The following is a 24032-nucleotide window of genomic DNA, read 5'->3' on the forward strand; positions in this document are numbered from 1 at the left end:
TGATTGGCTTGGCCTTGGCCAGCGGCGGGCCCGTCTTAGAGCCGGCTGGCATTGGCTCTATCAGACACAGGGGGAGCTTCTAGCAGCTTCTCACAGAAGCCACCCCTGTAGCCCCGCCGCTACCAAAACCTTGCCATGCAAACCCAACACAAACCCACATAAATAATAAAAAAATAATTTTTGTCATTTTAAGGACTTTGTTCCCTTCCTTTCTCTAGGCAAAGGAGATTCCTTGTTCTCTGCCACAGAACATCTAGGTGGCAGCAGCTGGAGGCATCAGCTGCACTACAGGAACAGAACCCACGCAGAACAAGGAGACCACTGGGACAAGCAGCTCGCTCTCTCAGACATACACATGGCTGACAGACACCTCTGGATAACCCACTTTGGATGTCCGTTGCTTCACTTTCTAAGCCTCAGGAGCTCCAAATCAACACTGATTGCCACAGGTCCTGCTGCTTGCCCAAGCAAAAGCTGGGGGCGTTCTTCCTCCTCCTCATCTTATCTGGGAGGAGAGGAGTGAGGTGGGAACCACGAAACACCAGGACAAATGAGGAAGACCAGACCAGGCCTCTTGATTTCTCAAAATCTGACTGTCTTCTCATACTTATCTCAGATTTGTCAGATCACTTGCACTTTTGTCCTTAAAACCCATCTAGATCCTCATATCTGCTGAGGCTGTCTCAACTTTTGCCAAACAATCCCAAATTTTATGACAAGAACGTGAAGATAATTCAGTGTTGCTAGTGATGATGTTTAGTGCATTGACTTACAGCAGATACGAATGCCAACGCACACAGTATATTACCTCAAATCAAGTAGCACTGCTCAGAACAAGACAAATGTCCCATAAGACAATCAGACTCTATTTACATGTTCTCATCTTTATTTTCTTTCAGCATTTGATTGCATGATATCTTCCTGGTATTACCTGCATCATGTTTTATTGTAATTTGTTCAGATAACATGCTCTGTCTGACAGCATTCAGGTACCAGCAGGAAAATCATTCACCTGAGTATCACAACTGAGTCCCCTGAGCTCATATTCTATGTTTGCGGTGCACAGAGAGTGAATTAACAGACTACTGGTCTATTAAGACTGCCAAAAATTGAAGCTCCTCTACCTCGCACTGCTTCTGTAGATACAGTGAGGGGAGCTAATGCTGCAGGAACTTCTGAGAAGTGTAATTGCAATATCACAGTCTGTAAATATTAATATCAAAACTATGAATTCACTCCAGAGGCTTATAGTGTATGCATTTTCTTTCAAAGTCTATTCTTGGATCAGAGAGCTCAGTCAGAGGATGGCCAAGCATCACGCTGATATGTCAGAAATATCAGCCTAGAATTGCATTTTGAAAATCTGAGTGACCATTAATCTCTAATTTTATCAGGTCGTACCCTCTACCTCCCCTTTGAGATATTTATTCAATATTTATTACATAGTTTTCCTCATTTTTTTGTGATTTTCATAGATTACCTTTTTTAAACTTTAGAAATTAGAGTTCTCATTCCTGAGATCAATTTATCTTCACACACACACCCCCCCACACTTAATACAGATTTGTCATTTCCTTAAATTATAAAACTCATATTAGAAAACTAGGTTTTTGGAATAGCGTTGTAGCCTTTCTCAACATAATTTAGATATTAATTCACTACACAGGAAATATTTTATCGCAGTGATCTACACAGGAATGAACTTTTATTTGGTGGTTTTGTGGTTTGGGTTTTTTTTAATAATTGGCAAGAACTAAAAACTGAACGCGGCAGAATGCATAGGCATAGGAGAAAACTCAAAGTCTTTTGCAAGATATAGTACAAATTATGGTTAAAGATTAGTGTCCATTTTAAAGAATAATTCAGCATATTCTTCTCTTCCACTGCAAAAAGCTGGGTCACACTCATCGCGAGCCTTAATAGACTTTTCAGCAGTTGTCAAAACTACTCCATTCGAGATGTCATTTTTAGCCAGAGGCATTCAGCTATTCCTAGATGTTATTTAAATATACATGACTGGAGGGTTTTCTATGAAACTGTCTAACCTAATTTGTTTTGCAACTGCCCCCCCCCCCAACATATACCCTCACAATTTTTAACACACATACAAGAATACTGGAAGTGTTATTCCCAAGCACGTTCACATTTACAGTTAATGCTATAACAGTGAAGATTTTTAATGTTATAGTATTAGCTCAACTAATGTGTTATTTCCAGAAACCTCCGAACAATTTTTAGTTCTAATGAAGTCCAGATTATTAAGAACTATCTAACAAAAGGATTCTCTACTTGTTCTGGTTTAACAGTACTACATGACCATGCTATACCATCACTTTATTTCACAACAAATTTTGGAAGGCTATATTTGAACTAAACACACTGGGGAAAAAACTGACCAAGAGTAGGGCTTTTTTCCTAGTAACTTAATTTTCATTTAAGCAAGAGCTACAATGCTGAAGTCTTTCTACGGTTTTCTCTCACCACTCGTGAGAGTTTTCAATATACATTACTTTCTTCAAAGCAGTGCTATGCTGTCTTTCCAATTCATTTGTTCCTAAGCACTTTTGGAACCAGCTTCAGTAAGATTTAAGAGACTAATCTTTCTTCAATCACGCTTCAATTACTCACAAGTGTAACATCTCTGCTCTGTGTTCTGCAGATATATAGTTACATAAACTAGCTAAAACTTTGCTGAAATATTTAATCTATTCCACAGCATTTAAAGTTAAAAGCTAAGGGTTTCTGGAAATACATAGGATCATGAATCCAAGAGTCAATTGCTCATTTACTTCTACTAACCTTGTATTTGCCACCACCCAAGATTTACTAGTTTCAAGAAGGAACTAAAGAATACATTTTGCCCAAATGGCTCATGAGAAGTAATTTTCAAGGAAAAATTGTAATAGCAATACGTGACCATTTTCACAGAAACAAGAACTAAAGCATACCAGATGACAAACTCCAAAACAGAGGCTGTGTTTCATTCTGTAGGTGGCTACTAATACAAGGGAGCTCAGATGTTTGTTTAGAACCACTAGCCTATCACAGACTAACACACAAATACTAGACTCTATCCCCTTATGCTAATATGTCCCAGGTAACAGTTCTGGATTATCTTTGTGACTTATTGCAGTTGGATGAAAGCCAACTTAATTTGCTATTTAGTTCAAAACCAAACCCAATCTATTTTTAGTGGAAAGCAAGTTCTTCACAGTCAAAACTTTCTGCATTGCAGAATTCATTACCCAAGACATTATCCCCCCAAATTAACTTCAATTATACATACTGAACTAACAATTGCTTCTGGTAAAACCTGATAATCGCTAAGTAGCTTTTAAAACCAATAGTTATAAAATTTATATTGTTAGGTTTATGTGTTAAATAACTTATATTTTGTAATAGACATCAGATCAACATAGGAGAATTCACAAAGCTAACAACTCTTCAGTGACTCAGAAACAAATTCTTTTACTGAGGTAAAGAAACAGTCTAGCATATAGCTTCAATGTAAATATTCTCTCACAAATATTATATAAGCACTACCTATTAAGGTTGCTCCTTCTAAGTGGAAGTGACTTTGGACACCCATTTTTGGACTGATGAAACAATAATTGAGAAACATGCTCTTTCATACACATATGCACACAATTCCATGTGAAACTTTTTTTTTTTTAACAGTCACCTTATATAGAATCGAGCCAACATCCTAATAGCAAGAAAGACGTATACAACTACATCATCGTGACAAATGTCCTGTAGCTTTTCAAAGTGAAAATAAGAATTAGGTAGTATTAGGTACATCCTCAGACTACCAAGAGTCCCTAACTCTGCCACTTTCCTACAAATTCCTATTTTCATTACAAAATTAATAAATACTAGAACACACTTCTGGTCAAACTGTGTCATCCCCAAAAATACCATAAAAAACTCTGCAGAAGCTTTTGTTCTTCAGCATCTGTCTGTATAAGCATTTTGGAGGGTACTAAAAATAGACTACAGTTTCTTGGAAACATTTGTAGTAAAAAAATTATTTTTTCCTTATCACAGCAAAATCACAGATATTATTCTGCAGCCTTGCATGAAAAGCTCAGATCTTGACATCTGAATAGTTACATACATCCATTTTTCATGTCCTTAAGTATATTTTCTTCTCTTCGCAAGCAGAAATTCCACAAAAAAATGCAAGAAATAACCAAGTGCAATATATAAAGTCCTCTTGTTGTGAATAACTCCCACTAAAGGCCCCATAGAACATTTACTGAGGAGAAAAGCCCCATGCTGTTCAAGTTTCTTTTTTAGGTCACTCACCTTAGGTAACTCCCATTCTGATCGGGAACCATCAGCACTGTAGTAGTACGGTCTACCTTGTTCATCTGCATGTTTTATCCACTGTAGAAAGAAATGTGATGATAGGAAATGTAATCAGAGTGACAGCCATAACATAGCAAATCTCCGATACTTCGGATTTAAAGTTAATTTTTAATAAAACGTCATCCACTTCAGCAGTGCCTGGTGCACAACCTCCATTAACTAACCAAGTTTAGTTAGCAATGAGAGCCACACAGTTTTCAGCTTCCCAAATTGGGTTCGCTAATATTTTTTCCTTCTGTAACTCCTCAGAAAATAGTCCTGCAATATCACACAAGAGACTGTAATAAACCGGTATTTCTGAAGATGGCATATCTCACTCTTACCAACATTATGATGTCAGTTTAAGGAGACACAATCTTTTCGTCAGATCTGTGTAAGGATTTTATATGCAAAATTACAGAACTACAAGAAGCTCAACCAGCAACTGCTGATAATCTAAGAGATAACTGCACGTGTTGAACAACTCCATTTTTAAAACATCAACAGGAATAGGAGATGCAGTTCCTAAATAAATCATGAAGAAGATAATATAATTTCTGTAACCTCTATAAGCAACTCTCACAATCAAAGAAGTAAAACTATTACAACTGTGACTCGTTATGCAGAAAGGAAAGAACTGTCATGAGCAAAAGTCTACAAGAAGATCGCACAAAAATACGCACAGAAACATTCACAGCAATGCTCTTGGGTCAAGCAGGTTTCACAAGATCGTCTTCCAATAAACTGTGATAGGAAACACTGTTTTCTATCAATCCCAGTGCAATTTAAAAAAAAAAGTTTGCGTATTTGCCAAAACATAGGTATGTGCTCTACAGATGTTTAGCAGAAACAGATTAAGCAGGATAACATTCCAAAACTGATGTTGTTGTCGGTAGCAATTATATAATTAGAACATAAATCTGCTGATACAGCTGCAGTTTAATTAAAGAACTTTGTCTACATCTAAGTACTGAAAATCTCTAGTGAAGGAAAGGATGAAATTGATACAGCAGCAATATTTTCAGTTCAAAACCATCCTAACTGGAAGGCCTATGTAGACAAGAACAGCTCTTAAAAGACAGTAAGGAAAACATTATATTGGTATGAAGTTCACTGCTGAAGCGTAACCAAGAGCATGGAGAAGGGTAGGAATTAAAAAAAAATTATACACGTTATGTTCTTTTAATATAATCTGATACCCAACTGGAAATATGAAAACTTTTTCTAAATAGTAAAGAACATACATGAGAAAAAAAAAAGTCAGTTCGGTTGCTAAAGTTTCATGCATATTTAAAAAAACAAAGAAGATACTACTTGAGGTATGGTTTTCACTTCCAGAAACAAAATCTGCACTTCTAAGTGAATTAGTGGAAAAGATTTAGAACACATGACGAGAAGAAGGAAAAAGTACCTTTTCATTAGTATAGTCATTGGTATATAAGGTCTGACCATGTTCATCCAACTCTTCTGACCAACCCTTTGGAGGAGACCCATACTGACTATCTGACTGGCTGTAACAAGAACTGTGGTCGTTTTCTTCTGACGAAAGATGCTACAAGTAGTCAGAAACATACAAGGCAGTTTTGAGAATGAAAGTGCTTTCAAATCTGAAAGATCAAAGATTATTTGACTAGAAAGAGAATAGTAATAAATTCAGGAAGTTCGCATTTTTATATCTTACATCAGAGAATAAGAGATGCATTTTTACAGTACAGAAATATTTGATAACTGCTAGGCAAGTCAAAGTATTTTCAGAACAACTGGTTTATACTGATACAATTTATTTTAATTCTAGTATACCAAATTTCAGCTACTCAAATTTAAGTCTGATTTTTTTTTCTGATATAAATTTTATTCTCACAAATTTACATTACTGAATGACGAGGAGAGTTAGCTTTAGTAATCTGCATTGCCTCAAAAAACCTGAGACACCTGCTACCTTGGTTTTCTGGCAACATCCCAACTTTCGTACCTAAATCCTTTTCTTCCCTTCCCAAATTGTATCTGGAAACACAATAATCTTAAGCACAACTTGGAACTCCAGGTGCACCTTTGTAGGTCCCAGCACTTTACAGCACTTGTGCAATGCATCCTAACATATTAGGAATTTCCACTCTCCTCCTTCCAACTCTGATGCATGTGACAACGAGCAATGCAAAAGCAAGGCTTTCTTCCAGGCACAGCTAGCTAAGGTGTAAGATTATTTTCTGAAGCTAGAAGTGAATTATAATGTAAGGAACAAGATTGACATGTAAAGTAGAAAAAAGATTTTGTACACACACGTCAAACAATTTCTGTTCCCTCATACACCTTGTTCATCTCCTTGCTAATGTATTGTTGTATTATTCAAAGCATCCATTTTGTGCATTAAAAACTAGTCTCCCTGCACTCACCTTCCACAACAATATCTCTATGCCTCAGTCTCTTGAGGAATTCAGTGCAGATTTCCTTTCACACTATCTTGGATCCTCGGCTATTAGGGGGCAAAACGCTTAAGAGGGAACACATCCTGCTATTCAGAAATTACTATAGTTAAATATTGACTAAGGGTTCAATAATACAAGGGTTTTGAGGAAAACTAAAAAGCAGGAGAAAGGCAGAATTTCAAACTAAAAAAAAAAAACAAGCCTCTCCTGAAAAACTTAAATCTTACCAAAAATATCAAGGTATCAGAAACTCACCAGTTTTAAAAAGTCAGTGGGTTTAGAGACTACGTGTTTACTGACATTTCCAAATGATCACCAGTTGTGAGACAAGCTCCCTACACTGATACAAGCCAAGCTCACCAAGCACAGCAAAACCCATGGAAAATTTCCAGGTCATTAATAAAGTAACATGAAGAAAATATAAGCGTCCTCTACAGTCTGCAGAATGCAAGCATGTAAACTATGGATTAAACAACACTACCTTTCTCGCATGTGGGGTAACATGAAATTCTGAAGTGCCAATTTCTAACCACTGAGGCAAAAAAAAGTCTTCAGTCCCATTGTTACACTTGAATTAAGACTGAGGAGTTGATAAGAGTGCTATTGGCCCCATTGGAACTACTGTTTTATAAGTTAGCTATATTGTATACACATATTTAAGTTTACATTGTGCTTTAATGGTTAAATATTAAGTGCACTGACACATGTTCAAAGTAGTAGACTTTGGACATTTTTATTATTACCATAGGAATTATGACCTAATAACATAATGCATTTGTATTTGCCTCTTCCAAGCAACTCCTGACACTGAGGAAACACTGTACACATGTAAAACTAAACAGAAGACTTAAAAATGAAAATTCTCCTAGAAAAACCACTGATGTTCAATAAGAATGACTGTTAATGTGTCTATCTGTAAAGTGCCCATATAATAATAGTCTTGATGCTTCAAGGCTTAACTAATCTCACTTATCTTTGCAGACCTACACTTAAACGAAATTCTTGAGCTGTTACAAAGTTTACCAGGAAAAGGCATTCCTTGCTCCTCAACTAGTAGGAACAACTGCTAAAGCTGCATCAACAGGGGTTAGAGAACACTGGCCAAACCACCTTCAGCAACTTTCAGCTTAACTTTCAACACTTTTTCAGTATTAACTGCCTATATGCTTTCTACGTACCGCCCATGCTTTTTCCTCAGAGTCCTATCCCCAATTATACTACACCACATTTAAAATAAAGCCTTCTTAAGCAGACAGCTGCCCAACCTTACACCTTTTAAGAACTTTGCTGTGACATTAAAGGGAAACACTAAAGGGAATTACAGAAAAGGTCCCCCACATCATCACTTCTACTGTCTTTCTTGGCTTTTTGCCATTTACATGGAAAATTCTTGAGGGCAGAGACCAGTTCATCACCATGCTTTTAAGGAGGAAAAAAAAAAGTTACAGTCTCTCTTATACCACTTAACCAGTCTAGTTTTGAAAGTTACTACTACTTCTAAAAATCAAAATAAGAAGAAAGAATACTGACTGAAGAATCTAGCGCTCCTTTATGATCCTGTTTATTTTGAAACAAAAAACAGGGAAATGAAATTCTATCTTGGCCACGTGTTTTAAATGTAGTTTTCAATGTAAATGAAATCCTGTTGCCTTTCTACAGCTTGCTGGTTCATTTGTTGGGCTCTACTCCACATTATGGTCTCCTAGCTAGGTATTAGAGGTTTGCCTTTCTCTGATGACATCTCATTCCTTTTACAGTCCACCTTAATTAAATCAGTTTACTACCTGACAAATTTCTCCCAGTTACTGTTGAGCACTCCTTCCTCAAATACATTTATCAGAAGTAGTGGCCTGTTAATTTTACCTGTAATTCCAAAATCTTACACTTTCCTAGAGGTCCTGTCAATAGGACTTCACTGCTTGCCCTCACTCCGTCCAAGTAACTACCATAACCTACAACTGTTTTCTCTGTGCCGTATCCGTTACCAACTTCTTTGACAAATTAGGTACAATTTTACCCCTTTTTCATTATCTAATAAAATTCAATTTCCCAATCACAAAGTTCTAAGACCAACTATAAGCTATATCATGTTCTAATATTTTACACATATATTAGAATATATGATCATTCACAGTTCTCATTTTTACATCACCTTGCCATTTTGCTATCTAATACAATACAAGCTCCTCTGAGGACAAATGAGTAGAGATACAACTAGCTTTTAAGCTTCCTGCACATGCTCTTTTATTACTAAATCTGAAGGGAATGAGCATAACTCAGACTAATGTGTAAAAGCCAATTTGACTTCATTATAATAAATTAAATCTGGGTTTACTAATAATTAAGTCATATTTGCTCTAAGTCTTCATAATCAGACAGAATTTGGGATGTCCTATATTTTACTGTAGCTTAGGCTCGGATCTCAACCTTTACTCTAAGTATCTTGGTTTAAGTACTCAGACGTCATAAACAAAAAGGTGAACATGAACAGTGCAGTGTTAAGTACACTCCCAAATGCCAAACAGAAAAGGGGAAGAAAAAAAAAAGAAGGAAAAAAAACCCCACAGCTTCAAAATCAACACATGACTTCTGGAAAGTTGATTGCCCTGACCTTGTAACATATAATACCTCCCTAGACTCAAAACCCAGTCAGAGAGGACACAAATTACTTAAGGAAATTGTGCTACTGGAAATATAAACTTGTGTCTAGTTAAAAATTAATCAAAACATGCATCATCCATTGGTCTTACAAAGACTGAAAATTTGATAGATAAAACAGTCCGAAGGCCAATCTGTGATACCTCAAGCATCACAAATAAACAGAAGAACTGAGCTGAAATAACTTATTTAAAAAATTAACAAAAAAATCAAGCTTTCTGAACATGCAACCATGTGGTAAAGTCGTGGTACAGAGGTATAAGTAAGAGTCAGAGGGATCATTTGCAGATGGGGATGGAGAAAGAATTATTGGAAGTCCTTCCATGAAAAGAAGGAAGAATGACAACAATAGAAAACCAGTTACACTTACTACAAGGAGGGTTACTACTCAAAAAAACCATCACCTTATCCAGACTAAAAACAGTCTTATCCAGCAAAAAGGACAGCCAGTAAGAAATTAATAGACCATCAAGAGAGATACCAAAGTGACAGCCACAAACATTTCACCAGTTTACCTCTTGCTGCCACAAGCCTGTGGCAAGAAAATTTGGTTGTTTGAATGCTTGTGGATGTCATGGCTGCTATGAAAAGGATCCCTTTTTCCTTTCTCTCCTGTTTCTGGCACTACCGTCCCAGAGGTAGACTTCTACGACAGGGCTTCCAGCAACGTAAGCCTTTTGAGCAGTCCACAATTAAATTTTAAAACTAAACACTGTAGTAGGCTCAGGAGGAAATCCACCTAAACTACAGGTAATTGAAAAGGGTATATAAAAGTGAAATACATAAAAGATTTCTTGATAAATGTTTGCTTTTTCTTTTAATCAGGAACCTAAGTACTATTTGAACACAAGAGCACTATTTTAAGCATATTTGAATAGTAATATCCACCTCCCAACGATTCCTTTGTTTTATCTGAACCACTGCAGTTCAGATAACACACACCACTGCCTGGCTCTCCCTAGAGCTGCACAGAATATATCTGCACCTCAAATATTAACCCAAATCATCTTTTAACAGAAATAACTTCATGGTAAGCTTCAACTCTCTTAAGCAAGGTCTGCAGCAAAGCTTTGGCAAAAGATTTTGCAAAAGCAAAAGGTTTGCATAATGAAAAAAAAAATCCATTGATATATCTAAAGAATATGTTTATGGGCTGAATGTAATCTAGTCAAAAGTTCCTACAGCTAACTGCCAAAAGCTGGGGTGGATTTCCTTCCCCCCATCGGCATTTGCTACCCTTGGACCTAGACACTTGGTTAGGCAGAGCTTCTAGCATGGTAATTTTAATGTTCTCGTCTTCTGCTCTCTAAGATATCATTCACAGAATGAAGGGTTTTCTCAAAGTTGACACAATTTGATAACAAGATATTGCTCCTTTAACTTCCCTTTCTCCTAGTTTGCTCTACAGCTATCCAAGGCAGAAATCATTGACAAGTGTGTAAATTCAAATCTCCTAAGGAAATGGTTAAATAAAATGCTGCAACAAGTTATCCAGCTAAACTTGCTTTTTGTATTCACTATGATTATTCCACCTCTTTATGAATTCATCAGTTAAATAAAATTCAAATTTGAACAGTCACATATGCCCCTTTTTTAAAAAAATAAACATTTTTAAAGCATCATAGAATATATAAATTAATAGTATGTAGAAAACTAATTATAAAAATAATATTAAATATATTTTAATCTGATAGAAGCTTCAATTATGACAGTATTTTTGATGAAGGTGGAAAGTCCTGCAGAACTGCATTAAATCTGGTTTGATTCCAGAACTCTGGAGTTCTCTACATCCATCTTAATTCCTCTCTACAAAAACACTTTCCTCTATAAGAAACACATCTCATTTAAATTTACTGCCACAGCATTAACCAAGCAGTAACAAACACCTGAATATCCCCCGCCTTTGTTGTACTGCATATTTAATTGATATTGATAAAAATAAATGATTCCCCTTGCCTGTTTCAACACATCCCCATCAATCCTGCTTCTAGAAGCACTGTCACACTCCCGCTCCTTTCCCCCACTTCTCTCCCAAAGGTGTGCCATGGGAAAAAGAACACACTCCATGTCAGAAGTCACAATGGTTGTCTTATTCATTTATAGGCCTATTAATTTCAATATCTCTCTGTCTTCCTTTACCTTTAAAAGAAAAGCTGTGATACCTGCTGAGGGACTGTAAAGCATTTTTACAACTTACTACTCCTGTACACAGTTCACGTATGCATTCTTGTACACAAAAGCAATTGAAGAGCTAAACTGTTTACTACTTCATACCAAGACACATGACCAAAAAGACACTCCTTGACACCTTGAAACTCAGCAATACCAAATTCCATAGGAAAACAGCATTCATATGCATTACAATCTTATCGCTTGTGTTTTCTCAGAACGAACTACCTCATGATCTGCATGGCTCTGGGAATCCCCTTTATTAATGCTTGCATCTCGGGCCCACCGTGGAGGTTTCCAGGTTCGTTCCTGTGATCCTCTGTTGTAGTAATAACAGCGTCCTGTCGTATCTTTATGGGTTTCCCATTCCCCATTTATTTGGACCGGAGCACTTGTAGGTAGTGGTGGAAGTGCAGACTGAGATATTTTCAGTTCTTGTAAATTAGCATAAACTGGTGAATCAGGCCTCCCTTGGCTTGGTGGAGTAGTTGGCTATTGAGAGAAGAAATGTATTGTTAAAGAGCAAATGAATTTTAGAATGCTCCCTTACAAATCAGAATATATTACAGTAGTAAAACAAACCAACAAACTCCCTTTTTTGTTGTTAAGTACAAAAGCACAAAGGACAGCCACAAGATGCTGGGGTGGGAAAACATTAGGTTGCTAACCATAAGGTAGATATCACAAGCTATATTTATTTAATACTGGAGCATTTCTCCAGATGACAGCTGATAATTATGTTTTACAGTGCATTTGAAATACACTGGAATCATCATCAAAATAATTATATGCTTGCCTTGTTGAAAAACTTCAGCTTTGCAGTTCAAGTATTGCTGAGGAACTGTAAGTAATGCAATCTTTTTCAAGATGAAACGTAGCATTTCCGAGATGCCACTTGTTAGGCAAAGATGGTTCCCCAATCTTTCCCCCTCACTGCTAAAACGGATCATAGGATCATAGAATGGTTTGGGTTGGAAGGGACCTCAAAGATCATCTCGTTCCAACCCCCCTGCCATGGGCAGGGACACCCTCCACTAGACCAGGTTGCCCAAAGCTCCATCCAACCTGGCCTTGAACACTTCCAGGGAGGGGGCATCCACAGCTTCTCTGGGCAACCTGTTCCAGTGCCTCACCACCCTCACAGTGAAGAAGTTCTTCCTAATATCTAATCCAAATGTACCTTCCTTCAGTTTAAAGCCATTACCCCTTGTCCTATCACTCCATGCCCTTGTAAACAGTCCCTTTCCAGCTTTCCAGTAGGCCCCTTTAGGTAATGGAAGGCTGCTGTAAGGTGTCCCTGGAGCCTTCTCTTCTCCAGGCTGAACAACCCCAACTCTCTCAGCCTGTCTTCATAGGAGAGGTGCTCCAGCCCTCTGATCGTCTTCGTGGCCCTCCTCTGGACTCGCTCCAACAGGTCTGTATCTGTCTTACGTTCACTATCACCAGCTCTGGGTCCCCCAACATAAAGCAGCACTTTCATTTTCTCAACAGACAGATCAACTGGAAAGACAAGTACAATGTTGTGACAAAAACTCTGGGAAACACCTGCATGGTTTACCTGTATGCCTTTCCAAACTTTATTTAAAAGTTTTTTTTTTTATTTTAGGCAGTATCACCAAGTGTTCTGATTACCACTCTCTTCTTACAGAAATTAAGTGGATATTCTTATCCACTTAGTTTTATTCATATACATGCACACAAGTAGAACAAACATCTACAAGGAAACAAAACACTAATGACAATATCTCATTAATAAATAGTTTGCTAACATGAAGGCCAGAAGAAAGCATGATTAAAAGTCCATTGCACTCACTGAAACCATGAGTACTTCCAAATAGGAGACTAAAGTGTTTAGGAGAGAAATAGACTTTCAGATGTTCAATTTTTAAACTATAATACAAGTATATAAAACACACCATGCAGAATATAAAAGCATGTGTTTTCACGACAGCTATGATTATGAGATTGTAAAAGCAGCTAGTTACTAAACCAAACTGAATAGTTTCCTGGTAATGCGCTGCCATCTCTGTATTTTGGGGCACATTATTTAGGCACTCTAAAGAAAGGCACTATATAATTTATACCATACCTTCCCCCTACTTGGTTTTAATTCTGAAGCTTTGCTGCAGGCAAATCCTTGTGCCTCCTCTTTTTGCTTCTTTCACAGGAAAAAATAACATATTGCATTACATAAAAGATCTTTTATAATGTACTTTTAAACATTAAAATCATGAACTGCTAATCTAGGCCACATCTAATCATAAATTATCAGGGTTTGCTCAGGCAAGACAGCATATGATACCACACAATCAGTTATAAACTGATTGCACCATAGCTGGAACCAAATATGGGCAATATCCACAACCAAAAGGGGAAACAGCTAGAGGGGAGCTTAATGAGATTAAAACAGGCATGGACTTGTTTTGTGCGCCTTTAAAAGGGAAAACACAGCTTGCTAGATATAGCAAGTACAGTATGTTTAAGACAAACCACAAGGGGAAAAAATGCAGCACAGGCAAAATCAGAGCGCCAAAACCAATTAGTATCCTCCTCTACCTATTCAAAGGGGAAAAAAAAAAAAAAATCTGTTACAAAACTTGATGAACAGTAAAAGACTATTTTTCTACTGCCCAAGTCCTCCCCTCCCCCCTCTTTTTTTTTTTTTTTTTTTTGAGGAGGGTAGAATGGCTGCCTTTGGTAGAGCTGCTCTTGAGAGCACTAACAGCGTGAAGAATGCTACTGTGAACAAAGCATCACCTCGCTGTCTTCAGGGATAAACCTTGATTCCCCGGGATGCCAGGAGAGTAACCTTGAGGTCTCCTTATTCAAGAGCGCAGTTTCTGCGTTCATTTCCCCAGTCGGCCTGCAGAGTTGCATTCCCCACGTAAACCATCCTGCCATTAAACCATCAGGCTTGTCGTTTGAAGCAACAACATACACCTGCACTGAGGAACGCACAAACCTTCAGGTTCTTCCTCTATTTCAAGGAAGTGGCAAAAGCAGCACCATCAAGCCTGGCTGCTGCGGCGGGAGGTCGGTGGCTTGCACAACACTCACGTCCTCCTGAAATTGCTCTTCCACACAAGACAACAAGGCAGCTTTGCTGTCTGGCCTGCACTTGCCACTTGCTTTTTTGTTTTAATGAAGACAACGAAGTGCCATTATTAAAAGAACACTTCTGTGTATTAATAAAAGTGTTTTCCAAAGAGAAAGCCTATGACACAGAATGCTAAGTATAGTTTTTGGAGCATTCTCTCAAGAAACACATAGGAATATGGCTCAGAGGTTTCACAATGGAGGTTTTCAACGGTTCCAGCATTGTAACCGGAACAACTCCAGAGGAAACTGCAGGACATGTATGTGCCAAGCCAATACTGGGAGTTCACAGCCAACGTACTGCCACATAACTTGGGCAGCATACTAGTTAAGTTTAAAACGTTAACGTGATACAAAAGCATAATGAGGGGTTTTCTTCTGAATACTTAGTACTTCCAAATTCAATATACAGATTTCTGGTTTTCAAGGGAAAGCAACAAGCTAGACAGCTAACTGTCCTACCAACCAAGCCTCCAGCTACTTTCCCTGTTGGCTGTCTCTTCTGACAGATTTTTTGGGGAGAATTGCAAGATTTTTGAAAGACACCTGTAAGTTACTGCTTTCAGCAAAGCTTAAAAAAAATGCAAAGCCATCAAACTACAATACACAGCTTAGTTGTAAGTATGTCTTTGAGGGATAAAACTTTCTTATCAGGAACTATTTTAAATAACCACACAGCATACAATGCTACTTCCTCATACCTCGAGCCACGCGGCGAGGTATGTTGTTGTGTCTACAAGAGTGCTCAGTTCAACAGCACCTAACCTTATCAAGACTAATTTTCTGAAGAATTTCTCATTTATTGATAAGTAAAACAGCTTTTAGAAAGCTCAAAGTTTCCCCGAAATTAACTTTTGTGTACTTTCTACGTCAGTGTTGGCAGGAAGGTCAGTCCTCTGCCCGCAGCCTGGGAGGGATGTCCTGCAGAGGCAGGTCCCACTAGATGTCCCTGTAGAGCTCCCGGGCCATGCACCACCTCGCTGTTTCTTCTAAGGCGACTGTTTTAAGTTCAAGACTGTGTTCTGCAAAAACCTTTAATAGTTTCAAGCCAAAAAGCATATTAATTTAAGTGTATTCTTTTCACTTACCAAACCCATTACTCATTACCAATGTATAAATCCAAACAGATAAAACATTACTTAGATCAAAATAGTTTCTGATCACTTCCATGGCTGTTTTCCCAAAACCAGACATACACAGTAAAGGGAAACTTAAATATATGCTAAACACTAAACAGCTCTTCCAGCTAGAACTTCACACCCTGAGCTTCATTTTTGCACTAACAAGCTCCAAATGCTCATAAACATGGAATTAAATCTACGAAAAGAGACTCCTTGTCTTCTCACTATCAGAATCACAAGAACACGTCCTTCAACATGCCCATGCACGCACACACAGAATGCCTCATATTCAAAATATTTCAATATGCATTTGCTATTTGATATGGGTTTCAGACTTTTTCATGCTGCTTTCTCCTGCTAAGAACAGTGGAGGGCTCTTGCTAGAAAAGTGATAAAGATTAGGAAAAAAAAAAAAAAACAAACAACTTCTACGCTTCTACAGCTTGAAAAAAAATTGTACAGCCCATTAAGCACTATGGCAACTTTATGAATATAAGGACTTCTCCCTGAGCTCAGTAACACTCTGCATTTTAATACTTTAGAATTCTTACTTTAGAAGTTCAGTCTCACAGAAAAGTCTGCTAGCACAAAATCCTTGCAAACTGGTAAGGAAGAGTTTCATGCAGGCAGTACAAAGTTTCCAGGATGAACATACAACATTCTTCACATAGGGACTGTACACACAGCTTTTTCAGAACATGTTTTTTATACTGACACAGTAGGAAGCAGATATGTACCTTTAAATAAAACAACCTGTTAATCATTCATGAATGAACAGTCAACATTTTCAACACAGGCCGCAGATACGCTATCAGGCCTCTGAACACTTGAACTCAGTGCAATGAAAAGCAAACTTAATATACTTCACAAGGCATTTTTCATTACCAAAATGTGTATCAACTTCTCAGAGGATACCTGAAATTTTAATGTTACCTTATACAAATGGCTTTTTTCAGATGGCAGTATTTAAAGTGTTCAAAATTAAAGCAAACTTAAAAAAAAAAAAAAAAAAAAAGGTTCACTGCACTCCAACAGAGTAAGACTGCAGCTCTGGGAGAAACAAGGACTACAGATCTCTTCCCTATCCATCACTTAAAAAATGCTTTTGGTTTAATTCCATGCAATGAGAACATACTTTGTCAAGGATGTCAGCAATTAAAAGACAGAAAACAGTTTCCTTGAAAATGGCAATTACATTTTTCCTTTTACAGCACTTAAATCCAAGACAAAAACTTCTAGAACATAACAACTGCTTAAAGAACAACTGCCATGCTAGCCTGCAAACATGACCTACCACATGTGATTCTTCCTCCTTTACAAATAAATTGCTTTAGTTGTCATGCCTCTGTTTGCAGCTTTTCTTACTGTTAGGAACTTGAAATTAAAAGTTTCCATTTCAGTAGCAGCAGATTGCTGAAATTAGCTGCTAAAAATGAGGGGAGAAAAAAAAAAAGCAAATCTCATCTTAATACTCTTTAAGAAGTTACAAGCAACAGATTGTCCATACTTATGCAAAAGAACAGCATTATACTGAAGGAAAATGAGAGACTATGGCTCTTTGCAGCAGCAAGCTGAAGAAAGGAGAAGAGGCACATCCCACAGCATCCCGAGACAGGCAACGAAGCATCCCAGTTCCCTCAACAACCGAGCTTCTTGCCAAGGAATTGCCACTGTCCTTTTAGGAAGGCCTGAGACTTCAATACCAGCTTTATTCAACAGGAATGATATAAAAGAAATCTCAAAAACTCTACAGTTTCATTTTCACAAAGTGACAGCTTCAACTGGAATCATTAGCTCATCTCCTCCTTCCTCTTTTTGCTCTTGGCTTATGTTTTTACAAACATGTTCTGGACCCTACTTACTTTCTGACATACTCAGGCACAATTAAAATTTAGTGTAATACGCAAAAATCCACGATGGAGATTTTTTGGCAAGTCCTCTACCACCTCAGAGGTGAAGACAGCAAACTAATTTAACAAGCCAAATTGAAATGGGAACCCACACAATTTTTTTTTTTTTTTTTTTTTTTTAAACACACTAACCTTCTCCAACCTTAACTGGATAATTCACTCTGTAAGTCTAAGGAATACATAAAGATGACAGTAAATATTATAAGCCTGTTAATAGCTGACTATAAATTTCAGACAAGCTACAGCAGTGCAAATATTATTTAACTGCATTGAGGTTCTCACGTTCAGTTGATTTGCCATTATAAAGTGATAAGAAAAAATAAATGACATTGCAAAGCAATGCAGAATTAAAATCACCCTGTACAAATCATTCAAATATATTTGCCTAGTAAAGGCCATTCAACAGTTAAATGTTTAACATGTCCCAATTAAAAATTAAGCAATTTTTTAAAGTTGCTAGCCAATAACTTTCCATCAGATTGAAAACAGTAAAATTAAGCATCTGATTTACTTTCACTAATTCTATCTTTTGGTCAATTTGCCTTTTAATTACACTGAATTACAGGCTGAGCTATTACTTTCTTCTATTTCTGGAGATATTTACATACAATTCATTTTAATATAAATACATCTATTAATATTTTGTTTTATGAAATAAGATTATGAAACAAAGCCTTAGTACACAGAACATCGCGTTCTGCCAGAATGCGCTTGTATTATTTCAGCCATTTAAGTTCCCTCCTGCTTTAGCTCTCCATAACACACACACACAAAAAAATTCCCCAAAGTTGCTGAAAATATAAATCTTTATCTGGTGATACTGTAATGCCTTAGCAATTAAAAAAAAAAAAATCTAGATGCATAGCAAAAAGCCTCTGAACTAAATACATTCCCTTTCCTCGGTAGTCCAAAAGAAGTGACTTAAATTATTTTCATAGCCACCAAGACAATGATTCATTAAACTGTACTGCAAAAATCCAAGAGATGGCTTCTTCCATTGCACTCGCAAGCACTCACGAACCCAAGCGGGAAGCGGCTGCAGCAGGAGGGCCCTGGTACACCATGGGCTGCTACAGAGGGAGAGACAACACTCCCAGATCATCCATCATCAGTGACCGGTCAAAGAAAACTGATGGAAAACCTTTTTCTCCTGTACACTCTACAGATTTCCCATTCACATTTCTGTAGTGCTCACAACCATCTCAGTAAGCAAAACTATTACATGTGAACTTTGGAAGTTTATAGCAATAAAAGAAAGTATATAATTGATCGAAGGATTGCAACAGTGAGGGAAATATTTTAAAAAACGGAAATAAGATCTTACAATGGCATCCTTTGTAAAACATGCACAAAGATGACAGTGTTTACCGTACTTGTACTTTGCCACTTGCACAATCTAGCTTCTCCGTTCCATAAAAAAAGCTTTTGTCCAAAGATATAGACAAAGCTGCTTTTCCTATAGAAGAAGATTTAAATACCATATGAAACACTTTACTTCATACATGCTTACACAGCAAGCTTACCCCAATTAGGAAAGAGTGGCCAAATTTAACAACGTTGAAAAGTCCACCAGTAAGTTTCCTTCATTCCTTTTTTTTTTTTTACCCTGACCACTTCACCATATAAACCACTGATACTTTCAGCAGACATAAAGTAACTTATTTCAGAAATTTAGCCAGCATCCTGAACAACCTGGACATGCCATGCAGTAGTAGATTTACACATTCATTTTTCCTCCACCTTCATGGAAGTGGTATCAAGTTGGCTCTGTAATACGGATGTTTCAACAATACTACTAGAAACACCGAGTTTATTCTGCATTTAGTTTAACCTCTGGGGAACCCACATGTACATATTTGAATGCAGATTTGTGAAGAAAAAAGCTGTTGGGAATCATTAGTGATGTCTCTCGATGATTATTTTCTATAAAAACCAAGATAATACACTAAGAAAACACCAGAAAAAGCTAACTTGCTTTCTCCAGTGGAGAACTGTCCTGTTATATGCCAACAGCTACTGCTTTTCGGAAGGGCAGTATCACAAGAGCACAAGTAGTTCTTCAGTTGTTTTAGAAGTGTTACAGCAGGGTAACTGATACAGCAGAATAATCTCTTAAAGTTTCGGGAGTACTGGAGAGCCCTCACTTAACAAGCCTTTTACTGTTTTAATTCATTTCACGTATAGCCGTACATTTCATTTGCCTCAGAGAGGCCAAAGTATTTTTTAAGACAGATTCTTCATGCAACAATGTTGCCACCATTACAGTACCATAGCAAATCTAAAACATTTGCTCCTATGAAATATAATTGGGGGGTAGGGGGGAGTATAGAATAGTGTTGTTTGAACTCATAATAGCGTCAAGATCAAGAAAAAGTTTCCATTCATTTAAGTCACTTCAAACTGAATAGCAATTTTTTCTACACTCTACATTTTCTAAAAGTACAGATCCCATAGCATTTAACTGTACTTTTGAGGGACCAGTGCTTACACAAAGTAGTGTAAAGCCAGGCACCCATGGAAAGTGCAGATGGGAAAGTAAACATCACCTCTGATAAGATTCCCAAGTTATTCAAAAGTTATTGAAGTTGCATTACCGGGCAAACTCAAAAGCCGAAAAGATAGCTGGAGTACCACTTGATCAAACAGAATGAAGTCTAACTACTACCATGCAAGTTACCAAAAACTCATGACTCAGTAGAACAAAAATGGTAATATTCTACTATTAGAAAGAGAAAGAAAAAGCCAGAGCCATTAAGAATATAAAAACTATAAATATAAAAACTATATATATGTATATTAATGGCTCACTTTCCAAATATTAAGTTTTTTTAAAATAGAGAAAAGAACAATTTGCAAGAGACAGTTCTAAAACACAGCAGTCATCAAATCTGTGTTCTGTCAGAAAGGGTATTTCATTCCAAAACACTTGACAAGAAAATGCAGAACTCCCACACAATTTACAGCTGTTGTCCTTTTAGTCTGCTGTAAAAGCAGATTTCACTTGTGTGAAACTCTGCTTCACTAAGCGTTGCTTGTGGCAGCAAATTCTGCAAGCATTTGTTATGTTAGTATTTCTTTGTTAGGTGTTAGAATAAATTTCAAAGTATCTTCTTGAGCTTATGAACTACAACGCTTAAAAGTTTTTAATAACATATGCAGCTGCAACATCATCAGTATTCAAACAGTACGAGCAATGCTAATGTATCAGCACACGTACTGGTATACTGGAAATATGCTATGGGAATAAATTAAAGCAGCAAACCCCAGTGAGTAACACGGCTAACTGCCCTAGGAAGGAACCATGGTATGGTATGAAATCAGATACTGGAATAATTTCTGTTGGCTTGCCTTACTAATATATTAACAAGAATATACTCTGTCATGCAACTGGTAGGCTTTATCCTTTCCTGAACACCCTGGCAGCTGTACTTCACACCATTTAATAGACAGCTGCTACCCTCCACATCTGCTTCTCAGAGCTTCTCCTGAGTTTATTACTTGCAGCTACTATTCCCAAGGTACTGTGCAACCCACGTGCCCCAAACCTCCAGTGGGCAGTTTCCTTGATTAGAATGTGCCACTTGGGAATAAACAGGCAATCCCTTCAGAAAACAGCCAGTGTGGCTATTTACATTAACTGCCATAAACATTATATTAAAAACCTGAAAAACAAGTTTCAATACTACCCAATTTATAAACTGAGAGCAACATCTCAAAAGTATGTTTTAGGGATCCTGTCTGGCTATACAATTTCAAAATAGATGATCTGAAGAACTACATTTTCCATACTGTCATGCTAGCTCTAAACCTCTACAAACCAAAAAATCAAATTATGCACCCAAAGCCTAGAGAAATTATGACAAAACCTGTTCATCAAGTAATTTATTCATACCCTAATATAAAACAGACCAAGGTTAGGGAAATACAAATCTCAGAATGTAATTTTTCTTGAATCTGTACATGCAAAGTCCTGATTGTTTCCATATTTCTAATTTCAGGCAAATTTTTAAACAGCTACCCTTTTTAACACATCAGGATATCTACTATGGGGAAAAAAAAAAAATCTCGTTTTTGCTCTTTTTCCTTTTGGAAAAATTGGCTTGTTCATCGTAGCAGAAAGGGAAGCCAAGAGAAAAGTTACTGTTTTAAACGAGTTAGTTACCCTAACTCCCCATGCACACAAGCAAAGAATTTCCTTTGTGCAGAAAGGCAGAAGCCACACTGACACTTCTGCTTATAGCAAAAGTTCAGCAAATGCTTTTGCTAATTCAGTTCATGTCACCAAATTAATAAAACACACAGTTCAAAGGATTCAGCCAACAACTCAATGTTTAGAAAACAAAGAAAAAACCCACAAATTTATTTATTTCAGAAAATAAAAGACTACTGATACAATTTTAAGATATAGCTAAGCTGGTCTACTGGCCACCTGCTACCAAGAAGTGCAACCCCACCTCCCTTCCCCTCCGTCCCCGTGATGCCGACGTGACCCTGCAGCAAGCTGATGGAAGAAACTAGACTGGCAGTAAATTAACCCCATTGAGACTTTACAAACAAAAAAAAACCATATTTGAACCATTCACGTGTTTGCAGGTCTCTGCAAGGTCAGTCAGAGATGTCTTTGAAGTGTCTTACTGACCTAGGAGATAGGAGAGCAGGACGTTCTCTTTCAGAACCTGGTGGCTCTTGAGGTTTAGCTGCATTATTAAATCCCAAAGGTGGCTGAGAGAAGGAATTCTCTTCAAACATTAAAACGGAATCCGTTATAGAGACAATAATAAGTAAAGAGTTATCTATTTCTGCCAGTGACAGGTGAAAAATAACCTGGCTAAAGTAAAAAATATTACTTTTGTACGGAGAGAAGCAAAGTACAAAGAATGAAACCTTGCAACAGCCCGATCAAGAAAATTGGGAACATGCCTTGAAGGTTTAAGTTGCTGGTTAGTCAACAACTTTCAGTAGCACTTTTGGTATTCTTGCTTCTGTCCCTACGCAGTAAGAATGAGCCACATTAGGGTTCTTTATTTTTATTACTCTCACAAGGTTTTGTATAGCTTCACACATTTTTAACCCTCATCCTGAAAGGCAGCACATTCACACCTGAAGTTAGAAACAAATAGAGCAAGCTAGTAAAAATGTACAGTAAGAAGCTGGTTTATTGTACAAGTATGCAAAACTGAGATGTTGGGTGTAAGTCCTTGTTTTTTCATAAGAAAAAGCAATACAGCACCATAGTGATCAGAGTATTAAAGAACATACCTGAAGTAGAAGAGGCCTCATGCTATCAAAGGAAGAAAGAAGTACCCCAAGTAGCTCAGACAGAGAATAACAAAGATTTTTAAGCTGAATAAGGACAGCTCTTCCTGTCACCTCAGAGTACAGAACACAGTAGTATGAATGGTAAGAGTGAAGAGAGCAATATAATTTTGCTCACTAGCTTAAGCGCTCCACTTGGATTGAAAAAACTGATCTCTGAAGAAAGTGGTTGTATTAGCATTTTGAGAAAAACTATTTTAACATAAACTGTAACACATGCAATACTTCATATATGTAATATAAAATATTTTCCTCACATACACCCAACCCTTCCAACCACACGAAAAAGGGTATCATACTGATGGCTGATGCACCGACGAGATAAAACTTGGTAATAGTCATAATGAGTAAAGCTTATCTCAGGCAGGAGGTAAACCAAGGTAACTGCAAAATAAGCCCATCTCAGGAACTCGGCTGTTGCACAGACTAGGGTGCGAGTTGCCTGCTTACCAGTGAGGCATTCACCAATTCTGGCAATGCTGAAGGTCTTCCACCAGTCTGCGTGGACAAGCACAAAAAAACACCTATCACTCTGCATCTAATATATTACCTTACAGAATTAGAAAGAAAAGGGATACTTTTGCCTCAGTTGTCATCAAATGAGATGGAAAGTGTAGTGAGGCAAAGGACTAATAGCAGTCCAGCATAACTAAGACTATATATGTCTGTCAATTTTTATTTTACTTTTAAGAAAAATAGGAACAGTACATTTTTCAGAGTGCTTATAGTCATTTCTTGCAAAATAAAAAAAAGCCATATTACTAATATTAATTTTTTAGTAGAAAACCTGGCTCAGGTATGGTGGGAATATCTTAAATTAAGCAAGAGAAGATGCTGTATTTTCCTCTCCTCTGCAAACCTCCAGGGCATATCAATACTTAAAATAAGTTACAACCCAGAAGAGTTATAAAACATTCAGAAACAAATCAGTAAGGAAAGGGGAAATTTCCACCTGCTTACAACAACAACAAAAAAAAAGCTGAGGA

The 24032-nt window shown here is 37.3% G+C and overlaps 1 protein-coding gene across 19 annotated transcripts in view; it reads right to left on the reverse strand.

The window, feature by feature from the left end:
- ARHGAP12 (Rho GTPase activating protein 12) overlaps positions 1–24032 on the reverse strand; it is an 84992-nt gene that overhangs the window by 34076 nt on the left and 26884 nt on the right. For 13 of the 19 annotated variants that reach the window (XM_054814647.1, XM_054814652.1, XM_054814655.1 and 10 more), the window contains 3 exons: positions 11832–12095; positions 5762–5902; positions 4309–4389 (listed from right to left, as the gene is read on the reverse strand). In XM_054814647.1, coding sequence (XP_054670622.1) covers positions 4309–4389; positions 5762–5902; positions 11832–12095 — 486 coding nt within the window. The remainder of the gene's footprint in view (positions 1–4308; positions 4390–5761; positions 5903–11831; positions 12096–24032) is intronic. The other 6 variants (XM_054814659.1, XM_054814658.1, XM_054814657.1 and 3 more) reach the window with 2 other exon arrangements.

Source organism: Grus americana, chromosome 2, assembly GCF_028858705.1.
Source record: "Grus americana isolate bGruAme1 chromosome 2, bGruAme1.mat, whole genome shotgun sequence".
NCBI lineage: Eukaryota > Metazoa > Chordata > Aves > Gruiformes > Gruidae > Grus > Grus americana.